We start from the raw sequence: 20,597 nt of genomic DNA on the forward strand, positions 1-20,597 counted from the left end.
GCTGTGGGGTCCCTCCTTGTTTTTTCTTTCAGTCCTGGTGTTTCAGTCTCTGTGCTGTTTGTATGCTTGCTATTTCAGTCATGTCTTTAGCTAGAAGAGGGGAATGGGTCTCCATTAAAACTGCAACACAAGCTGAGCCTAAAATGTAAGAAATAAAGTTCAGCAGGGCTCAGCAGCGCCGTCCTTTTCACCAGCAGCTCATCTGAGACTGTATTTTGTTTGAAACTGGTGAAAGGCTGAATGATAACTGATGTTTTATTTAATTTTTTCAGGTTTGACTCTAAATGAACTTTGGTGCAAACACTTTAACCTGATGTCAAACTCATTCTTTTCTTCCCAGTGTTCCTACAGGATGTTGGCTTTTATCGTTGAGCCCTTTTATTTACACTAGGAACGTGCTTGCATATTTCTTAAAGGCTTGTTGTTTGCATTTGGGGCCGTGAAGTGCCTTTTCAAAGCTTCTTGTACTTTAATTTCCAGCTAGCGTGGCAAAAGCAGAGTTTGTCAGAATATTTATTGATGATGGGAACAGCAAGCATGCACACAGACTCATTCTCGGCTTGTACCTAAAACTATTTTCTGAAGCTTTTAACATCGACTGCAGTATTATAACGACCAGAAAACGGCCGCTGCCCTGCAGAAATAAAAACATTATCTACTTATTGTGTTGGAATAAATTAGAGAAATTGTTGGACTTATGTTGAAACTATTAAATTAAATAAAATTAACATTATTGTGACTACTTTTTTTGGGATATTTATTTGGGATTATTTTTGTCTAATGTAAAAAAGTAAGATATATTAGGGAATATCTAATATTGGTGATAATATATTTAGACAAAATTAGTTTGTATTTTCCTGAGTTTTAGTCTGTTTCTGCTTGAAATAGAAGAAAAGTTTCAGACTTTAAAAACATTATTTTATCCAACATTTAAAGTTTCTGCAGGACAGTGAAACAGATTAAGTATAGATTGACTGATTCATCTTTTCTGAGTTTAAATCTCAACACATTAAAATAAAATAACTTTATAATTGTTGCTTCTTGCAACTTAAAACTGGATTTACTCATCGTGATTTTTTAAAAATAAATTTCTTAGTTTGATTTGAAAAATGAAAATATACATGAAACTTTCACCGTATTTCATATTTTATCTTTGGAATTAAATTGAGAATAAATCAGTCAATCTCTCACTGTTAAGAGCTGAAAGAGCCACGATGCAATAAACAAAACGTTAAATAAATAATTTATACATATCACTAATAAAACGATGTTGATAACAGAATGCATATAAAATTAATTTTATGTTTCAATAATTTATATAATACATTAATAATATGGAAAGCATACATTGAAATTTAGGTGAATTATTGTTTTTCAATTAAAACTATTTAACGGTGGACAGAAGAAATATATAAAAGATTTTTGCCTTATATTTTTGTGCCTTTATTTTATTAATGAAGTATTTAAGTTATTTAACATATTTATTAAAGTTTGATTTTCAATTTTTTGCAAAAAAGTAAATTTGTTGTGTTGTGGCATTTTTGGTCCGGATGTATCTCAGAACTGTTCTAACATTTCTAGTTTTCTCTGTTTATCTCGTTGGAAAAGGTAAGTTCAAAGATGGAAACTGGTAAAGAAATTTCCCCTGAAATTTCTTTCCTGCGTTAAAACCATCTTCCCTCCATCCCTCACATGTAGTGGAAACCATATATTGATCTGATATATGTGGGCCAGGTGAAACGTGACGCATCGGCGGATGTTTTAGTCTGTTCCCGTCTCCCAGATGGAAAGCTTGCTGCATATTTTGGTCTAAAATATGAATGTTTTTGTCTCAGACCGACGCTGCCAGATGTGAGGCGACACGGAGACATTTTTAAATGTTTTCTTTCGTCACATCTTTGTCGTTTCTTCAGAAAACCTTCCAGGTTTTCTTGTTTTTTCACATCTATAAATTTAAATTCATTTGTTTGAACCAAAGTATGGTGTGTTGTTTACCTCACGCTGATGTTTCTCTGTTGTTGTTGAGATGTTTTAACGCCATCAGACACTGTGGTGAGCAGAAATGATGAGTTTGCTCTAACCACGGCGGTAGACGACGTGTTTTCACTGAAGTCATGTGAAGACTAAAGGAGTGTGTGTGTGTGTGTGTGTGTGTGTGTGTGAGAGAGAGAATGTCACTGCTGTTATATTAAAACTCTAAACCAGTCTTTCTCAAACTGTGCTCCCGGACGTTAGCGCGACCCAAACAGCTAGCTTACCACAGGACTGTGTTAACATGGGTCACTCAGAGGGAAACCTGACGAAACCGGTGGAAAGAAAACAACACCTGGATTTCTAAAACTAAATCTTACCTGCTGAGAGTTTAATGAATCGTTCACCATTGAGTCGATTCTTTTGAGTCTCAGTTGGTGAGAACTGTGCTTCCTTTTTTACGACCTTGCTTGCTTATCGTGCTCTGCCCACACATCAACACCTATTTAATTAGCTTTATTTAATTAAAATGATTAACATAATTAAATACAACCGGTTGAAATTGGTGGATAATTTCATATTTAACTCAAGTCTATTTTTTTTGATTGTGCTTCTAAATTATAAATAACTCTAAATGTAATTAATGCACACAACACTTGGTAGTAAAGAGCAACTTCTCTTTTGATTTCCATGTGTTTGACACAATTGGAAATCCATAATTTCAGAATCTGTAAGTAAGTAAAAATGCCCTGAATAAACATGTTTCTGGCTTTGGCAAACAGCCTAAGAACAACAATAAGTGGGTTAAGAGATGAATATTTTCATTTCTGTTGGTGTTGCAGCTAATTCAGAGTTTGGTGATCTGTGAGATTTTGCTAAATGGGTAAAACGATCCTGAGCCTGAAAATGTTTGAGAAACATTGATCTAAACCATTTTATGTTACGTGTCGCTGCTAAACGACGGCGAAGCGGCGTTTTTATATGGCAGCAGTGACGCTTGTGGATCAGCACCATAGAAACTGGGTTGGGTGGATTTTGCTGATCTTTGGCGTCTTTGTGTGCAGGGTGGAGCCAGCTGGCCGCCATGCACTGCGTGATGCTGCCGGACCTCCTCGGCCTGGACAAGTACAGACCACCTCTGCTGGAGATGCTGGCCAGAAGATGGCAGGACCGATGTCTGGAGGTACGCAGAGATCTGAGAGAGCTGTTTCTGCATGGCTTCCTGAAACAGGAAGTCTGGGCATTGACTAGACCATCGATTCAGTTCTTATTCAGTCATTCTGTTAAAGATTCGGTGTTGTTTGGGACGATTGTCATGTTGACAACCCAGTTTTTAATACTTTGGTTAAGAGATCAACATATAGTTCCCACAACTCTGAACTGAAAGTGATCCGCCGCTATCTTGGTAGGCAAAGCATGGATGAACCGTGGCTTCAAGATCAACGAACAAAAAGATAAACACTCTGGACCAATGTGCCAGAAAAATGTATATCAACAAAATGGTTGCTGCTGGGATCGACCCGTATGAGACAGATAATGGAAACGTATCAGACAAGCTGCCTGCGATCTCCACTACGATAACCATGCCATATCGCTCAGTAGACCACGGACCAAAGACTGCTTGGTTCTCTGGGGCTGTGGCTGTAAAACAAGCCCACATCACCACCCTGCCTCTACTGTACAAGATGTGCTGTGGTTGGTTGCCTCCAAACATTGTCCAGACGTTTGTTCTGTGGTTCCACAAGTCTTTCCCTTCTTCCAGAGGCTTTTTCCTTCAGCTCTTCCAAACAAACCAAGCTAGTTCAGTGATCCTCTGTCATGACCTTTAACCTTTACCCTTCGGCTTGTAGAGTCAGGGATGGACTTTCTCTCTGACTTGGGGGACAACGTTAGGAAAGGTTGCTTCTGTGTAAAATACCATTTCTGATATTTATTTGATTTCTTCTCATGACGTTCTTTGTATAGATGATTGAATATTGTTCTGACCCGTTTCATTTGTTTAGGTCCGGGAAGCGGCGCAGGCTCTCCTCCTGGCCGAGCTGAGGCGGATCGGACAGTCCGGTCGGAAGGACACCATCGATGCCTGGGCTCTGTACCTGCCCCAGTATGTGGACACGGTCAGCTCCCGTAAGTTTCATCCTGACTTTAGGAGGACGAAGGTTTTACAGGCCGATGGGTTCTGAGGTTCTGGAGACGCTGACCGGGCCGAGCCAGTTCCTGCTGGTCACACATTTACATCCCAAACAGTTCAGCTGAAACTTTAGGCAGAGTTCTTATGGAACAACGATGGGAGGGGCCTGGTGATGTCATAACGACCAACCAATCAGAACAGAGCGGGGTGTGGGAAATAAGATGGTTTATGTTTTTATATGAAACATCCATCCATCCCATCCATCCCATCCATCCATCCATCCATCCATCCATCCATCCCATCCATCCCATCCCATCCCATCCATCCATCCATCCATCCATCCATCCATCCATCCATCCATCCATCCATCCATCCATCCATCCATCCATCCATCCATCCATCCATCCATCAATCATTGATTTTACGATCCACTTCACCATCTGCTTTTCTGTCCTCCATCTTGGTTTTGGTTTCTTTCCTTCCCCAGTTTTCAAAATAAAAGTTCTGTTAGATAGATGTTCTGTGAATTTATTCCTTAACTTTTTATTTATTCTTTACAAACTGTCTAAGAAGGACAGAGAGCTGTGACAGTTGAATGTGAAGTATGAATCCGTATCCTCCAGTGGTTTTTTTAATGGACATGTCAAACCCTGATGAAGGTTTAATGATCCGGTTCTGGTTCTGACCGGTCCGGGTTCTGACCTTCCTCATATGAAGGTTTATTTGGTTTCTATGAATCAATCAGACATAAAAAAAACAATTTAAAGTCACGGTGGACAGCAGTATGAAGGTGAAGTCGTCGCCACCACACAGTTGAATTTCTGCTGCTTGTCTCGTGTTTCTGGTTTGTCTCTGATGATGTCGCTGCCTCCCTGCTGCTGATTGGCTGCTGCGGCGCAGGAAGCGGGCGTTGCTCTGTTCCCTGGCGTCGCTCCGCTGGCTATAGTTAGACCTGCTGATGGGAAGAAAGGTGAATCTGCACCTTGCTTTACTAGAAACCGCCTCCTGAAATGCTGCATGCGTCTGAGCGCAGGAGCCGCGGTTGCAGAGGATGCTGGGAGTCTCTCGGGGGAGCGGTTGCCATAGCAACGGGCACCGGTCAGTGTTGTGTTACCGCAGCAGGACCGCAGGCGGGGGACTGAGGGAGATGGAGATAGAGAGAGGTCAAAGGGTCACCGAATCCGATCCCCGGAGCAGGCCGGCCCGTAAGACGACTCCGGCTGGCGGTGGAGACCCGGAAAAATCCCAGCAGGGTTCTGGAGCGGTCCGGAGGAGTCGGGAGGGGTCCAGATGAATCTAGAGGGACTGGAGGGGAACAGAACCACTGCAGCAGTCTGGGTCTGGGTCTGGTTCTGGTTCTGGGTCTGGTTCTGGTTCTGGTCTGGTTCTAGTCAGGAGGTTATAGAAAACTTTTTGTCCTGTCAGTTGAATTTGGTTTGTTTCTATATGAGAAATGGGTCCAGTGGACCCAGTTCTATAGAACCCAACATGAATGAATGAATGAATGAATGAATGAATCCTTTGCAGCTGAAACCAGAAGTTTACATACAGAAAGAAAAAGACAATTTTCTTCAGACCAAACGTCTATCTGTTCTAGTTCTAAGAGCTCATTTAGTTCTCATTCTAGATCCTCATGTTCTACTTCATCTAGTTCTACTTCATCCAGTTCTACTTCATTTAGTCCATCTAGTTCTTTTACGCCTCCTAGTTGCAGTTCCTTCATTTGTCCAGCTGAGCCCAGGTGGCGCTGCAGCAGCTGCAGAAACAGGAAGTAGTTTCTGGCTGATCAAAGTTTTTCTCAGTCAGTTTGACTCCTGATTCGTCCTGTGAGGCCAATTGCCTCCTGGGAGTTTTGTTTACAGGATGGACATGAATGTGAGGGACTCTGGGTGATCGTCTGTCTTCCTGTGTGAGTGACCTTTGACCCTGCAGCCTGGACTCCTCCTCTGCTGCTTGTATTGTTTTCTGGAGCATCTGTGCGGCAGCCTTCCAGGTTACGCTCAGCGCTCCCGATCAAGCAGCGGTTCTGTTCGATTAGCCGCCTTCGCGTGTTTCCAGCCTGCTGTGGCTAATTAGACACAGCGGCCATGTTGCAGGCGCCGCTAACGGGCCGGTTCCTACCGACCCGTCCGTCCTTTGTGTTCTGTCCCTTTAAACGCCTCCAGGTGAAAGGTCAGCCGGGCTCTGCTCTCTGCTCTCTGCTCGCTGCCTCGGCTCGGCGGCGTTTCCCGCCTCTAGCGGATCGATTCAGGTGTTTCCTTCAGACGCTGCTGCTTCCAGAAGATCACAGGATGGGAATAATTTAGGGATGGAAAAGTCTGGAGTTTAGGTTAAACATTTTCCATGTCAAACTAAACGCTAATCAGACCGACAGAAACAGTAAAAACCTTTCTAACGTAGTGAGCAAACGCTACGACAGGCTTTGTTTTTATTACGTCATTTTTAGCTTCATAAATTAAAATTGTGTTGATAAATTAACTTTTACAGTTTTTGATCCACTTAATCTTTCTCATACAAACATCGTCAACATCTCCAGCCTTTAAGAGGTTTTCTTCCAGGATTGTCCTGGATTTATCTCTATCCCCACAGCATGATGCTGCCACCACCATGCTGCAGTTTACCACCACTGTTAGTGATTAAAAAGTTAATATTTTTCTTGTGTAAAACAGAATCTTCTGGTTTCTTTTAGTCGTTCTCTAGTAATTCTGGGTTTGTTCCTGTCTGCTGGTGGTAATGGTTTGTTTTCCTTGCTAGCGGCTAACTGGAGTTTTAATCTGCAGCTTTTCAGGACAAGCTGCAGCGCCGGTTTCATCAGTGTGAAACGGGGGGGAGGCGGAGGAGGGATGCGGGATAAGTGGGAGGGTGGGGGCGTGATGGCGTGCTCCAAGGTCAAGCTTGTCATGTCAGCCATGACACATTGCTCCCAGCATGCCTTGTTAACCTCCTGGACCTCCTCCTCCTGTCTGCTGTTTAAAACATTCACTTCTTGATGTTTTTAAAGCACAGCCGGCCCAGCGGCTCGCTCCGCTTCCACATCCTTTTCATTTCACAGTCTCTGTGAAATGAAAAATAAATCATTTGGAACAAAAAAAGGAGAGAAAACAAAACATGAAAGTCTGTCTGCAGGTGATTCTGTTTGAGGTTCAGCGTTGGCTGTTACCTTATGGAGGAAAAGCAGTTGGAAAAATTAAAGTAAAAATATCAAGAACTGAGACATTTACTGAAATTAATAAAAACAGTAATAAATTATTAAAATATCACTGATTAATTTAGTTCTCATTTTACAGTTTCTCTGTAAAATGTTCAAACGAAGCTGTAAAAATATAAAACATACCAAACATTACTGTCCATGTAAAAATAATAACTATGGTTGTTTTTGAGACATTGTGTGTGAAGTTAGCCATTTAAAATAAACCTAATCCCACCTGTTTAATCCACTTTAATCCAACTCTAGTTCATTTGTGGAGGTGTGAATGCAAACTCTAGTCAGGAAGTGGACTACAGTGCAAAGCATTCTGGGTAAACACAACCAAACCAGACGTGCTAGCCTAGCGCTGACGGGAGAAATGGCTCAAGTTTTTATGACTAAAAATCTGACGCCTGATTTTAGTTTCCACTTGCTGAAGGAGGAAGTTGCACTCAGTGTCTTTTCAATGTCGTTTCCTTCAGTGGGTCTTGGTGCAGCGCCCCCACAGGCCAGGAGGGGAACAGGTTTTACTGGTTTGACTCAGCAGAAAATGAAACGGATGTTTGATCCCAATGGAACCGAGTCTACCGGACCATCAGTGTGAAAACAGCCTGGAAATCTGGGCATGTTCTGGTTCTGCCCGGTTAATTAGAGCGTCGTTAGAACCGGACCTTTCTGCTGAGTTTCCCCGGTGGAAACAGTTTTCCTTCTGTTCAGCCACAACCTAGCATCTGTTATGTTTTAATTAAGTCCAATTAAGTTTTTATCACTTTAATGTTCCAGACGAATAATCAGCAATCAGGCGGCGTATTGGTCTTCTGTCAGAGTGTGTGTGTGTGTGTGTGTGTGTGTGTGTGTGTGTGTGTGAGAAGTCGTTACTGAGCTGTCTGCAGAGTCTCAGCAGGTTAATTGGAACATGAAGCGCTGTGTTAACCAGGATTTATCAGGGTAATTACACACTCTGTAATTAGAGGTGTTTTATTGGCCGTATGAAATTGTTTGTGATGTTTTAGTTACTGATGTCTTTTTTTCTCTTTGGTTTGTTACATTTCTGCAGGAAACAGACATCAGTGTGTCCAGCGGAGTGTTTGCACTCATTTATCAGAGTGTGTGTGTGTGTGTGTTTCCCCACAGATTAGAGCGGTGTTGACTCTGTTACCTTTAGCCGCTGCGTTCATTAGAGCGTTATCATTCATTAGCTTCAGCTGCTAATTAAAATCCGCTCTTAATTGGCAATGCGAAGATAATTCTGTCATTTATTCTCTGGATAACAGGGAGGCCCAATAAACCTTTATTAGCTGCTTAACCAGAGCAGTTAGCCTCTTAATGAGGCCAACCTGATGAGGTTTTCCTCACACACACCAGCAGCGCTGCCGCCCTGCTGCCTGCAGCGACACCTGCTGGTTTTATGTCCTAACCAAAGGTTTTCGGCTGGTTTTCCGCAGCTGGAACAGCAACAGAGACCGCGCCTCAAGCCCCGCCCCCTCCGGAGGCTCAACCAGTGGAAACCAAGGCTCCAGAGGAGGAGATGGACGTGACCGACGATGACATCACAGCAGGTACCGGCAACGAAACGACAACACTCAGGTTAAATACAACGTGAAGGTCAAACAGAGGTCATTTATCTGCTCTCAAACAAATAAAACTTCACATTTCACTATTACTCTTTGGGAAAGATAATAAAGACTAGAGTTCATCCAAAAGGTTCTACAAATCAATCTGTTTCAGTAAATTCAGTCAAACTGGAGTCTAAACAGAAAATATAATAAAGTTTGGTTCTTGTTTGTATGAGAATTATCTAAATTAAACTGAGATCAGATGATGAAAACCAGGAAGAGATGAAACTAAAACAACCTATGCTAAGCTATGCTACATGGAGCTAAACTGAGCTAACATGTTTAAACTGAGCTAAACCTAACGGAAATAAACAAAACTAAACAACACTGAGCTAAATAAAACTACAAGACAAATAATACTTTGGAAAACCAAGATAAATTAAACCACACTGAATTCAGCTAGCATATGCTAAGCTAATCTACGCTCAGCTAAACTGAACTAAGCTAAAGCTAATTTAACTTCTCCACACTGATTTGATCTAAGATGAGCTCAACTATGCTAAGCTAGTCTAAACTGATTTAAATAAAAATAACTCCTAACTAATCCAAGTGGTCTGATATAAATTAAACTAAACAAAAAACTAAAATAATTACTTTTAATGGACTTTTATTTTCTTTTACAGTGAAAAATGATAGTTTGATTCCATAGTCTGTGATGTTTGTGGTTGACCAGGGATCTAAAACTAACTGATCAGTTTGGACGACATTTTTCATTTTCTGATAACCCAAAACTTTTCCTGTTCTTTCTTCTTGAATCAGTTTGAAAACGTAAAGGAAAAGGAAGTGAAGTGTTCATATCTTCCCTCTGCTGGTGTTTGTGGTGTCGAACTAAAGGTTGTTCCTCTCAAACTGCCTGTAGATCTGTAGATCTGAGGAACCCAGAGATCCTGTTTATCACCTCTGGGCAGCTTGAACTCAGGCGATTTGCTCTGCTGAGTCTGTATTTAAGCCAAACGCAGTAAGTGTTTCTGCATCGGCGCCGCTCTGAGTTCCACTGAACCTGAATGGTGTTAAAAGCCGTTTATCGGTCGCCTGTTACACAGAGGGGAGGTGAGAAACGGCCGACACCTGCACTACAGGTGGAAACACACACCTTCTCTGAAAACACAGGCTCCACTTTCACTTTTTAACCTGAACATTTTCTCACCAAGTCGCCCGATTTATGTTGCTGTGGAATATTAGTGATCAAAAACTCTGGGGCTGAAAATGTAGGTCCATCTAGATCCCATAATATTGCTGAATATTTACTAACTTCATTGTGTAGCCGTGTGATCATCATCCCACCACCACCGTGCTTCACTGTGTATGATGACAGATCATCTGCAGCGTTTCCTGAGATGTGAGCCAGTTTTAAAAAGTCGCTAAAGACGAAACAAAGGAGGGAAACCTTTAAAGACACAAAGACGAAAGGACAGACATGACGACAGCCGTGCAATCACCTGGCTTCAGCCTGTTTCCACGGCGATAGACTCATCTCATCAATGTGTCGACTCCCCGTCCCTGTCACACACACACACACACACACACACACACACACACACACACACACACACACACACACACACACACACACACACACACACACACAGAGTTCAGGATGTGATGACATTTGTTGCTCAGTGCCTCAGCTGCAAAGCCTCAGAGACACACACACACCTGGACCTGGTGGTGTGTGTGTGTGTGTGTGTGTGTGTGTGTGCTGTAATTATGTCTCTAACAGTGTCAGGGGATGTTATTAGGATCCACATCACACACACACACACACACACACACACACACGGTATGGGCAGGACTTATTGCTGAGAAACATCCCATATATAAGGGAAGAGACGCATTAGAAAATGAATTTCACTTTTTCTAAATCACAAACCGGATCGGTGGCATTAATTACCAGAACTCTGGGTTTGGATGAAATTAGTTCTGCTGCAGCAACAACAGCTAAATACATCAGACTGAACAATAATTAAACATTTTAGCCTTAAAAGCAGCTTTAAAATGTATTATTTAATTAGCTGAAGTCATTTTAATGCTAATGAAAACTCACGGGTTGGTTTTGTAGAGCACGGTGGTCTGAAATACAGAACCTCCTGTAATCTGTTGAGGCTGGTGTGTCCAAACTTTTTGTCACATGACCCAAAATCGACTTGAGGGCCAAACAAAATGTTATTTTACATTCTCAACAATAAACTGAGCATTCAAAACTTTAATTAGGCCAATAAAGTAGTCAGATTTGTAGTTGGAAAGGGAAATTTAAATTATTTCTCTGTTTGCCTTATTAAAAGAAATGTTGCAAATTTTCTAGACATCTATTGGAAAAATGAACAAAATTAAATCTGTTCTGACAATAAGGTTCTTTAGGAACGTTTGCTGTATTTAACCAAGTTTAACAAATTAATTTAAAGCAGGTCTGTGTGCAGAACAGGTCAAAAAGTAATGTTATTTAAAGAAATAATCGGTGTTGCCAACATTTTCCATTTTTAGAAGATTTGACTTTGATACTTTTACACTAATTGTAAATATTTAAATAACTAGAAGGTTCTATTTAATTTGAACATCTGTGCAGGGGGCCATTTGTGCATCAGGAGCCTCATACAAGCAGGCTGGGGTGACTTCCTGGAGGCGGAGTTTCAGAAAGAACAGAAGCTTCTTAAAGAGACAGAGGCCCAATTTCAAATCATTAAATCACTTAAAATATCGAATATTTTATGTCATATTTGATATCTATGTTGTTTTTGTAACAACTGAAGGTTGATTATGATATAAAATGGCACTTTGTGCCTGGAAAACACATAATTTTTCCACTTTAATGCTTATTTATCCACATCCAGGATGTGATTCAGCAGGAAAGTTTGAGGGGATAATATTTCTTTGAATATCCATTTATTTTCAAGTCATGCTTTAAAACGTGTCTCTTTCAGGTAAAAACTGTTTTTACTATTATTATTATTATTATCATTATTATTATTATTATTACCTTTCTAACTGTTGGGTGAAGAGCAGTGTTGCTGGTTCCCACTAGAGGGAATCCTGGCTCTGACTGGGAGTCGTCCCATCCTCTGATGGAGAGGTCGACCTCTCCAAGGTCAAAGGCCCCAACCACCTTCCCACTAAACAAACCCACTTCCACTGAGCTGGGAGACGTTTTTGTTTCCTTCTGGTTCTGGATGGACCTCAGTGAAACTCTCAGCTTTCCACGTTTTTCCACTATATTTTATTTTAGAAATCTGCTGGGATTTCTTTGTACCGTCTCTCTTCTTCTCCGCCATCTTTGTCTCTTCATATCTCCCCTCTGTCTTCCCCAGCGATTGAGGTCAGAGGTCAAAGGTCAGGCAGGCCCTCACCTCACGGTGTCATTAGCCCAGTTGTGATTTGGTTAGCTGAAACGCCACGCTCCCTGTCTAATCCAATCCCCCGGCCTGGGGGGGTCGGCCGGGTCAGATCACGTTTCTCCTCCGAACAGATTGAGCTCATGTGGAGATAAATGTTGGGAGCCGCGACTCTGAGGGCGGCGATTGTTTCTGATGATTGTTCCTCGGTGTCCCCAGAACGGGACGCAGCTGCTGGACGGGAATATTATTATATAACAGCAAGAAGCTCTTCTCTAAATATTGATAATGTAGAGGAATGTTTCTCTGAGAAACTAAAGTCTGACATGTAGATGAGCAACAGTAGTTTTCTATAAATACTAGAGGTGAGCAGATCGATCCAATATATTGATGATATTGATACCAAATCAGTATCAGAATAATTCTAAAGTGGTAAAATTGGTACAGTTTCAGATTCCCTCTTGAAATGTTATTACATTTTTTATTGTAATTTCTGAACTCAGATTACGTTTTGCTCTCATGTGATAATAATAATAAAAAATTACACAAGTTTCTTCTGTTTTTGTGACACAATGTTTCCTCTACACTTACTGTAAAACCAATGAAAGATGTGACCTTTTATTGATTTGGATTTAAAAACAATTAATTCCTTATAGTTTTCACCATTAAATCCATGAGCACAAAAAGGCCACAACTAATTATTAACCAGTAAACCAACCAATCAACACAAGAAACCAACTAAACTCAACCAATTGACCAAACTTAACTAATTCAACCAAACCAAATAACCAGACTTAAAAAAACCCAACCAACCAACTCAGCCAATGTAGATGAAAGTGTTTAGATGAAAAGTTTGAAACTCTTGCTGAGGAGAAAGAGTTTGTCTGTTTTCTCGTCCTTCTGAACTTGAACTCAGTTTGTTTTGTGGTTTCTGGTGAGGACAGGCCCCCTCCCTTCCCTGCCTCCATGCGGTCTAATTGAAGCCCGGCGTTCACGCTGGGCGCAGATAGCTGCTCTGTCTGTGTCTTAAGATGGTAAAATACACTTAACCTTCAGCTGGACTCAGCCCGTTGGAAGGGCAGCCACCGTTTCAGGACTCAAATCTTTTTTCTTTATCAACTTAATTGTGTTTTCAATTATTTCCCCAGATTTTCAGTCTCCTGGCATTTACAGTAAGGACACGGTTCCTTTCCCCGGACGCCGGCCGTCCTTCGTCTTACTGAACGCTTTCCTTCAGCTGGAAAGGCTGGAATATTTATTCACATTTATTAAACATTTCTCTCAGAGTTGTCTCTCCTCCTGCAGCGTTTTCCTTCTTGCACTTTCTCACATCATTTTTGTGCTGCTATTGATCCCCTCCATCGGTCCCCAGTGATCGGGTTTTACCAGTCTCCCATTGATTACCAATGGAAGCAGAGCATGATGGGAAGCTGCTGGGGTTGCCTTTGTAGGAGGGAGCAGAGGGAAGGTTGTGGGTTTGATTGCCCTCAACTCTCTTTATCTCAGAGTTAAGTCTGAGCTTCATGGGTAAAGCAGCAACCAAAACTTCTCAGATCAAGAAAAATATTCAAAATGTCTCTTGGCAGGGATGAAATTCAGACGCAGAATATTTAATATTCACCTTTGGGTAGAAAATAAAAATGTATGTAAATACGACCTCAAACACCGAACTGAAAACTGGACAAGATTCTTATAGAAAGATTGAGAATCCTCCCACATGACATGAATCCTTTATTTAGATGTTTATAAAATTAATGGATTTAAGGATTATTATTATTATATAACAGTTTGGACCAGGGGACAAACAGCACAGGTTTTTATTTTGATCATGGATTGGACCAGGAAATGTTTTTCAGTCATTAGAAACTTGACTCAAACTTTCCTGCCAAAGATTTGAGTCTCATTTGGACTTAAACTTTTAAAGACTTTAGTCTTGACTTCGTTTTTCTCCCAGAGACAAAACTTGACTTTTACTTTCAGCCAAAGACTTGAGGCTTGACTTGGACTTGGAGAAATGACTGGTGAACATCTGGACGCTCCGCTGACGTCTTTCTGCTCAGACAGACTCTGGATTCGACTCCTGCAGTGTTTTTATGACCCGTCCCAGTCGATCCGATGACTTTATGAGTTTTACGTTAATCTTAACTCGTCTCATTCCTTGTCTCTGTTTGTCCATCATTTTTTCTTTGTTGATTTTTACAGTTTTCTGTATTTTCTGTCTCTCCTCATCATTTCTCTTCGTTTTGTCTTTGAGACGTTTCTGAAGACGTCTTGGTTTCCGCATCAGATCGGATATAAAGTGCTCTTTAAAACAATGTTGATGTGAATTATTAATTTTCTTGAATAAAGCTTTGTCTGAAAGGTCACAGTTTTATCTGCTGAGTGACATTTCAGTTGCTTTTATGACATGTCCTTAATTTGTCCATCCGGGCTCCACAGGTTGCTGCATTACGGCGCTCCGCCTTTCCTTTAATACATTCCTTCCTGTATGGATAATGTCATTTCTGCCAGAATTCCTTTTTATCCCGCTCCATTTCTCGTTTTTATGAAGATTTAGCCGAGCGGAGGCGAGTGCGGAGGGGCGCTCCTCTGTCCTCCTCTTTGCTTTATTGGGTTATGTTTTGGAGTAGGTTGGCCCACAAATAGGATTTAGATGCAATGTCATTATAATAGATCTGCTGGTTGCGAAGGAAGCCGATCGATTGGCTTCAAAAATCAATCAGTGGCTCCGCGGAGCAGAGCGGCTGCAGGTTCGGACCGGCGGAAACCAAACCGCCGGTCTGGCTGGAAAACTTCAAACTTCAGTTCATCTCAGACGATTCGGGGCCAAAATGTAAAGTTGGAAGAACAAAGGGGAACACAGAAACACGATTTAGTTTTTTAATTTTTACCTGCTAATTAAAACATAATCTGAACACATTTAGGGTATTTTAGTGAAATGAGCAGACGGTTCTCATTATTGCTTTATTTTTGACCAGTTTATTTACCTAAAATGTTTGCATTTTAACTTTAACTATTAAAAGACATTAAAATCAGAGCAAAGATACTTCATGTTGCATCAGTAAAAATGTTGTTTTTAAATCTGCGTCAGCTGAATCGTGATCAGTTGCCCCAAAGGATTTCAACTTCGTAGAAAAAAGACAATTTTGTGTTTTTTTTTCATTAATTAAGAAACAGAATTAAAATCACAGGTGAGTTTCTTCACGCAGTAAGTTGTTGTAAAACATGCAGCGCCGTCGTCCTCCAACCACTTCCTGTCTTCTTTGTCTTTTCCGTCAGTAGTAACATCTGGTTTTTGATCATACGACTCGTGTGATCTGAAAAGTGTGGCAAAACGCAAATTTAGTTGCAGAATGTAAAAAATTAGTTTTTAATTGTGCAAAATACACAAATTTTGCAAACCGCAAAATTAGTCAAACTGCAGAAAAACAATTTTTCTATTGCAGTTTTGCGAAATAAAGAAATTTTGACATGGCCAAAAAACCAACACACCTCATCTTGTCGCAGAAACTTTGAAGAAAAAAAGCGTTTATTTTTTCACAATTGTTAAAATTGAAATGCTGAAAAACTGTTTGCAGTTTTGCAAAATACACAAATTTTGCAAAAACATTAAATTTGTCGCAAAAAATAAGAAAAATGTTTCCATTGCAGTTTTTCAAAACATTAATTTTGATGTGGAAGAAAATCCACCTCATGGCGCAAAAAGTTTTTTCACACTTGCCATGTTTCCATTAAGCAAAATTATGTTGATAATCCCATTCTGTGAAATTTCATGGTGTTTGGAAATGCAGCTGCTGATCCTTTTCTCTCTGGCATCTTTATCTGTACCTGAAAATCGTAAAGAACTCTCGAAGCGATTCCCTCCGCAGCTCAATTAGCGCCGTTTGCTTTGTGAATCAGTCGTCAGAAGCCCTTCAGTCTTTGGTGTCTTTATTCCTCACTTTCTCTGCAAATCTGAACTTTTTAGGGATTCTGGTTGGGAGTCCATCAGTAATTCTGTTATGTACTGGCCCGGTCTGGCCGTAGGGGGATGCCATGTGTAATCCATTTATCAGCTGCTGGACCTTCTTCCAAATGACAGCTGGCTTTTAGCAATCTCATTATGAAGAGCAGCGGTATGGAAATATGTGGGCAGGGAGCACGTCTGAAAAATGAGCAAAAAACAGGAAAAATAATGTATGAAACTCCTGGGAGGACGGCGCTCGCCTTCATCCTGCGCTGATCCGACCTCAGGCCGAGCAGCGGGTCGCTCCTCTGGCTCTGTGCGTCTGCCCAGACGGATGCTTTTACTCACTTAACTGGAATCCATCTTGGATTTCATTCCACCTGGGATGCGTTTGCGCAGTCAGCTGCTTTGGGATCAAATGGCCGTCTGACGGCGCTTCACTCGGCTCCGGGTGGGACGATAACATCTCCCACAGCCTGGTGGCTTCAGCTGGGAGAGACACAGCCAGTAAATATCTGAACTGATGGCAGCCAGTTCTCCAGATGAAACAGTACCAGAAGCTGTTTCCATCCACTTTTCATGCAAATTAAAAAACATAGCAGAAAATGTGAACTGTAGATGGAAACGTAGTATATATATATATACAGTATATATATATATACTGTATATATATATAGGGTTAGGGTATATATATATACTGTATATATATATATACAGTATATATATATATACTGTATATATATATATACAGTATTTCCATCTAGTGGTTTGAAATTAATCAACCAGAATACGCAAAGCTTGATTTCATGGGATGTTGACGCTACATACAGCTGTAATAAACAGGAAGTAGAGATTGCTAGCTAGCAGAGAGAGTTTGTCGCTCCAAGCTGGAGGTTTTCTCAGGCCTCTGGTAAGGCACAGAACCATGTATCGCTTTGGTTTTAGCATTAGCTTATGATAAATACTGTGTTGGCATAGCGCTTTAGCCTTTGCTTCTGCTAAATAGCATGTTGGTATATCACTTTAGCATTAGTGGACGTAGTGTTTATGATTAGTGCTTCTTGGTTAGCGAAGCAGTTTCCACCACTGATAAAGGAGGCGGAGCTTTTATTGGTGATCCTGTAGCTTCAAACCAACTTTAACTTCTATATATTTATAGAAACGTTTGGGATCCGGCTCTGGCAGCGCTGGTGTTGAAGTAGGAGTCTGGTTGTGTCTGAGATCTTCGTGCAGCTCTGATGTTGCCGTTTCTCCCTGAACCCCCCAGGTGTTGAAGGTCTTTCCACCTTTCGGAAGTGAGTTCTGTCTAAATCTCTAACAGCGGTGCGTCGCTCATCCACACGGCGTTTTCTATGCGCTGCTCATTGGTCTTTTGATCCGCAGCGTGTCCGCAGCTCTTATCTCCCACTGTGCAACACACATTGGCGGCTCTCGCGCCGCCTCGGCCCCCCGCTGAGCCGGCCCCGCCACACGCGCGCGCACAAAGGAGGTTATTCCAGGGTCGCCTCGGCGGACACAATGGAGAGGCGCTCCCTCCCTCACAAAGCGGCCGCACGCGTCCAGCTCTGGCAGGAGTCTGTGAACATGGCCGTCTGGGCGTTTCAATGCGTTCCCAGTGTGACTAAAGGCTTTCAGAGCCACAATGAGGCGTGTGCCTGTGTGGTGATTAATGCCGGGACAAAAGAAGTGTGCCGCTCACTTGTTATCAGCTCACTGGAGACTCACCGGCCGGCCTGCAGCTTTTCCAGCGTCAAAAGAAAGAAATGAAAAGGTGGGAAAAAAAGTCTCCCTTTATCCTGACGCCATCTTTAGACGCCTGCAAAGCAGCAGCAGCGGCCGACGTGCAGCAGGAAGGGCTCAGCTCTTTGTCCTCTCTGGTTCCTCTGGTCCATGTTTAGTTCTGGACGTCGTCTTTAGTCTCTTTACTCAGAAAACCCAGAGAGTCTTCAGGGCCTCAGATATCTCTCCATTCAGCACCGCCTGAAAACCAGGAGACACCATGTACATTTCCTCCTTCCCTCCACAAATCCTTCCATTATTGCTGGACAGTATGGCTGAAAAAAAGACATACTCATTTCAGTTGATATCAAAAATTATTGATTAGATATTTTGTTTCTATCAATAATTTTGATAGAAACAAAATTATTGTTTCAATCTGGTGATGTGACCTTTCCTGTTTTATCCACAGTTTTCGCTCCACTCCGTTGTCTTTTATTTTTAAGCCGTTATGAGACTCGGTGGCTAAACTTTAATCTGCTGCTGCGCAAGTTACTCAACAGGTTGTTGCTAGGCAACCAAAGAGTGAGTGAGTGGAGTAACATTAGAACGGTTGGTTATGGTTAAGTCAAAATGAAGAAGTAACAGCTCATTAAAGTAGTTAAAGTTTGTTGCTAAAGTTTGTCAGTTGAATTTCTCTTGTAAATTCAGGATTAAGGATCCAAACGTTACGATTGGCTCAGCAGAGTAAACCACAGGAAGTAGCTGCTATGAACCGTTTCTGTTTCCGTTCCTCCGCCAGGCTGCCTGTCCAACCTCCCGCCAAACGCCAAGAAGATCTCCAACTCGTACGAGGAGCGGCGGAAGCAGGCCACCGCCATCGTCCTGCTGGGCGTCATCGGAGCCGAGTTCGGCGCCGAGATCGAACCGCCGAAAGGTTCGGTGCGCGCTCGAGCCGGAGGAGCGGTGCCGGAAGGCTTCGGACCGACGAGCGGCGGCTCGTCCAACTACTCGCTGGCCAGACACACCTGTAAGTACGACTTCACACCCTGAGAAACCTCTGGGTCAAAGGTCACCTGGTTTTTAATCTATAAAGTCCCGGTATTAGAGTTCATTACTCCATGTACTTCATCACGGATCCCGCAGCATCACACATCCTTTACTCTACATACAGCTGACACACCTGAAGTGTTTCTGAGCCTCTAACTTTAATAAAACACGAGTTTATGTTTGTGTTGTTTTTGCTCTTGGTGACATTTTTCCTTTCACTTCTTTTTTCTGTGGTTGAGCCATTTTTCTGTTGCATTTATTTTTTAACGTTTTTGGGTTTCGGAGTTTGCATTGTTCATGTTTTGCACCAATCTGCCTCCGTACTCTTCCTGGTACCTGGACACCACCTAGATGGCGTCTTACAGTTGTCATGGAGACTTGGTGACTTGATGTTACCTCACTTCCTGTCCTGACTGTGTGATAATTTTGGATCTTTGTCATTTCCTGAAGATAAACGTAAACATTATGTTTTCTAGTCTTTCCCATTCTGAACTGTCGCTAAAATAAAACAGAAAACAGAAAATCATTGATTGCTAATTAAAAGTTGCCAAACTCTTTGTTAATTTGGTATGCAGTCATAAAACATTTTTAAACTTTTTGATCATTTATAAATATAGACATGCACATCGTCATGATTATCATTTATTAATGATTTGTTTAAACTTTTTCATGTTTTCACAATGTTGAAGCGGCGGTTCAGGTTTCGCTGCAGAATCATCGTCTTTTCCAAACTCATAACTCCACAGCTCACAAACTACAAACTTCAGTGCTGGATTAGCGGTAAGCAGAGAGAAGGGATTGATTTTCACCCACCAGGCCTGACACCTTAAGGAGCTCTGCTCTGATTCCTCACACACCGCCGCGCCACGCCTCGGCGGGCATCAAACCTGCACTAAGTAAGGCCGCTCTTCCGTCCTGCTGCTCCCGAGCTCTGATAGGCTGCCTCGGGGGGCATCCGCCCGGTGACAGGTCCTGCGCTCCCACTGATAGGCTGTGGAGCGTGAAGCCAGCATCCAGCTCACCTGTGTGGAGTCAGTGAACATTCACTTCATCTGATGGAGAAACTGCAGGCAGAGAATCACGTGGTTTAAATAATGACGCATTTCCTGGTTCATGGCGCTTCGTCTCTTTCTCCCAAACTGACAATATGAAACCAGGAAGAGGTTCAGGTTCAGGTTCTTCCTGTAAATGATTCCTGGTGTCCAACATTCATATTTCTCACTTTGTTGAGGACTTTAAACTAAACAGTAATTTTTTATGTGATGATTTAATAGCGCTCTAATCAATCAATGAAATCGTGTTTTTAAGAGGTGCAAAAACACTAAGAACTGGAACTGGGAGATATTTTAAATATACAAAATAAAATACAACCAGAAACTATAAATAAAATGGAAATAAAAGCCACACATAAAAGACATAAACCTCTGTAAACAGAATTAGATTAGTTGCTTAGTGAAGTTTTACGCGTAGTGGCTGCTGTCTGGGCACAACGGGGCAGTTTTTGCTTTAAATTTCGACTGATATTTTTGTATTGATTTGAAATCAGTGTATTCCCTAACCATCAAAATTAATAGATTAAATTGAAGATTGATTTTTGCGCTCTGATGTTGTAGCTAGCTGGTAGCGACAACCAACCCCAGCTGAAGGCTAAAGC

At 41.8% G+C, this 20,597-nt stretch overlaps 1 protein-coding gene across 4 annotated transcripts in view; it reads left to right on the forward strand.

Moving 5' to 3' along the window:
• Nucleotides 1-20,597, forward strand: part of wdr7 (WD repeat domain 7) — a 65,525-nt gene that overhangs the window by 22,595 nt on the left and 22,333 nt on the right. For all 4 annotated transcript variants that reach the window (XM_028025625.1, XM_028025624.1, XM_028025626.1 and 1 more), the window contains 4 exons: nucleotides 3,036-3,154; nucleotides 3,975-4,098; nucleotides 8,735-8,848; nucleotides 18,696-18,923. In XM_028025625.1, coding sequence (XP_027881426.1) covers nucleotides 3,036-3,154; nucleotides 3,975-4,098; nucleotides 8,735-8,848; nucleotides 18,696-18,923 — 585 coding nt within the window. The remainder of the gene's footprint in view (nucleotides 1-3,035; nucleotides 3,155-3,974; nucleotides 4,099-8,734; nucleotides 8,849-18,695; nucleotides 18,924-20,597) is intronic.

The sequence above is a fragment of the Xiphophorus couchianus genome, chromosome 8 (genome assembly GCF_001444195.1).
Source record: "Xiphophorus couchianus chromosome 8, X_couchianus-1.0, whole genome shotgun sequence".
NCBI lineage: Eukaryota > Metazoa > Chordata > Actinopteri > Cyprinodontiformes > Poeciliidae > Xiphophorus > Xiphophorus couchianus.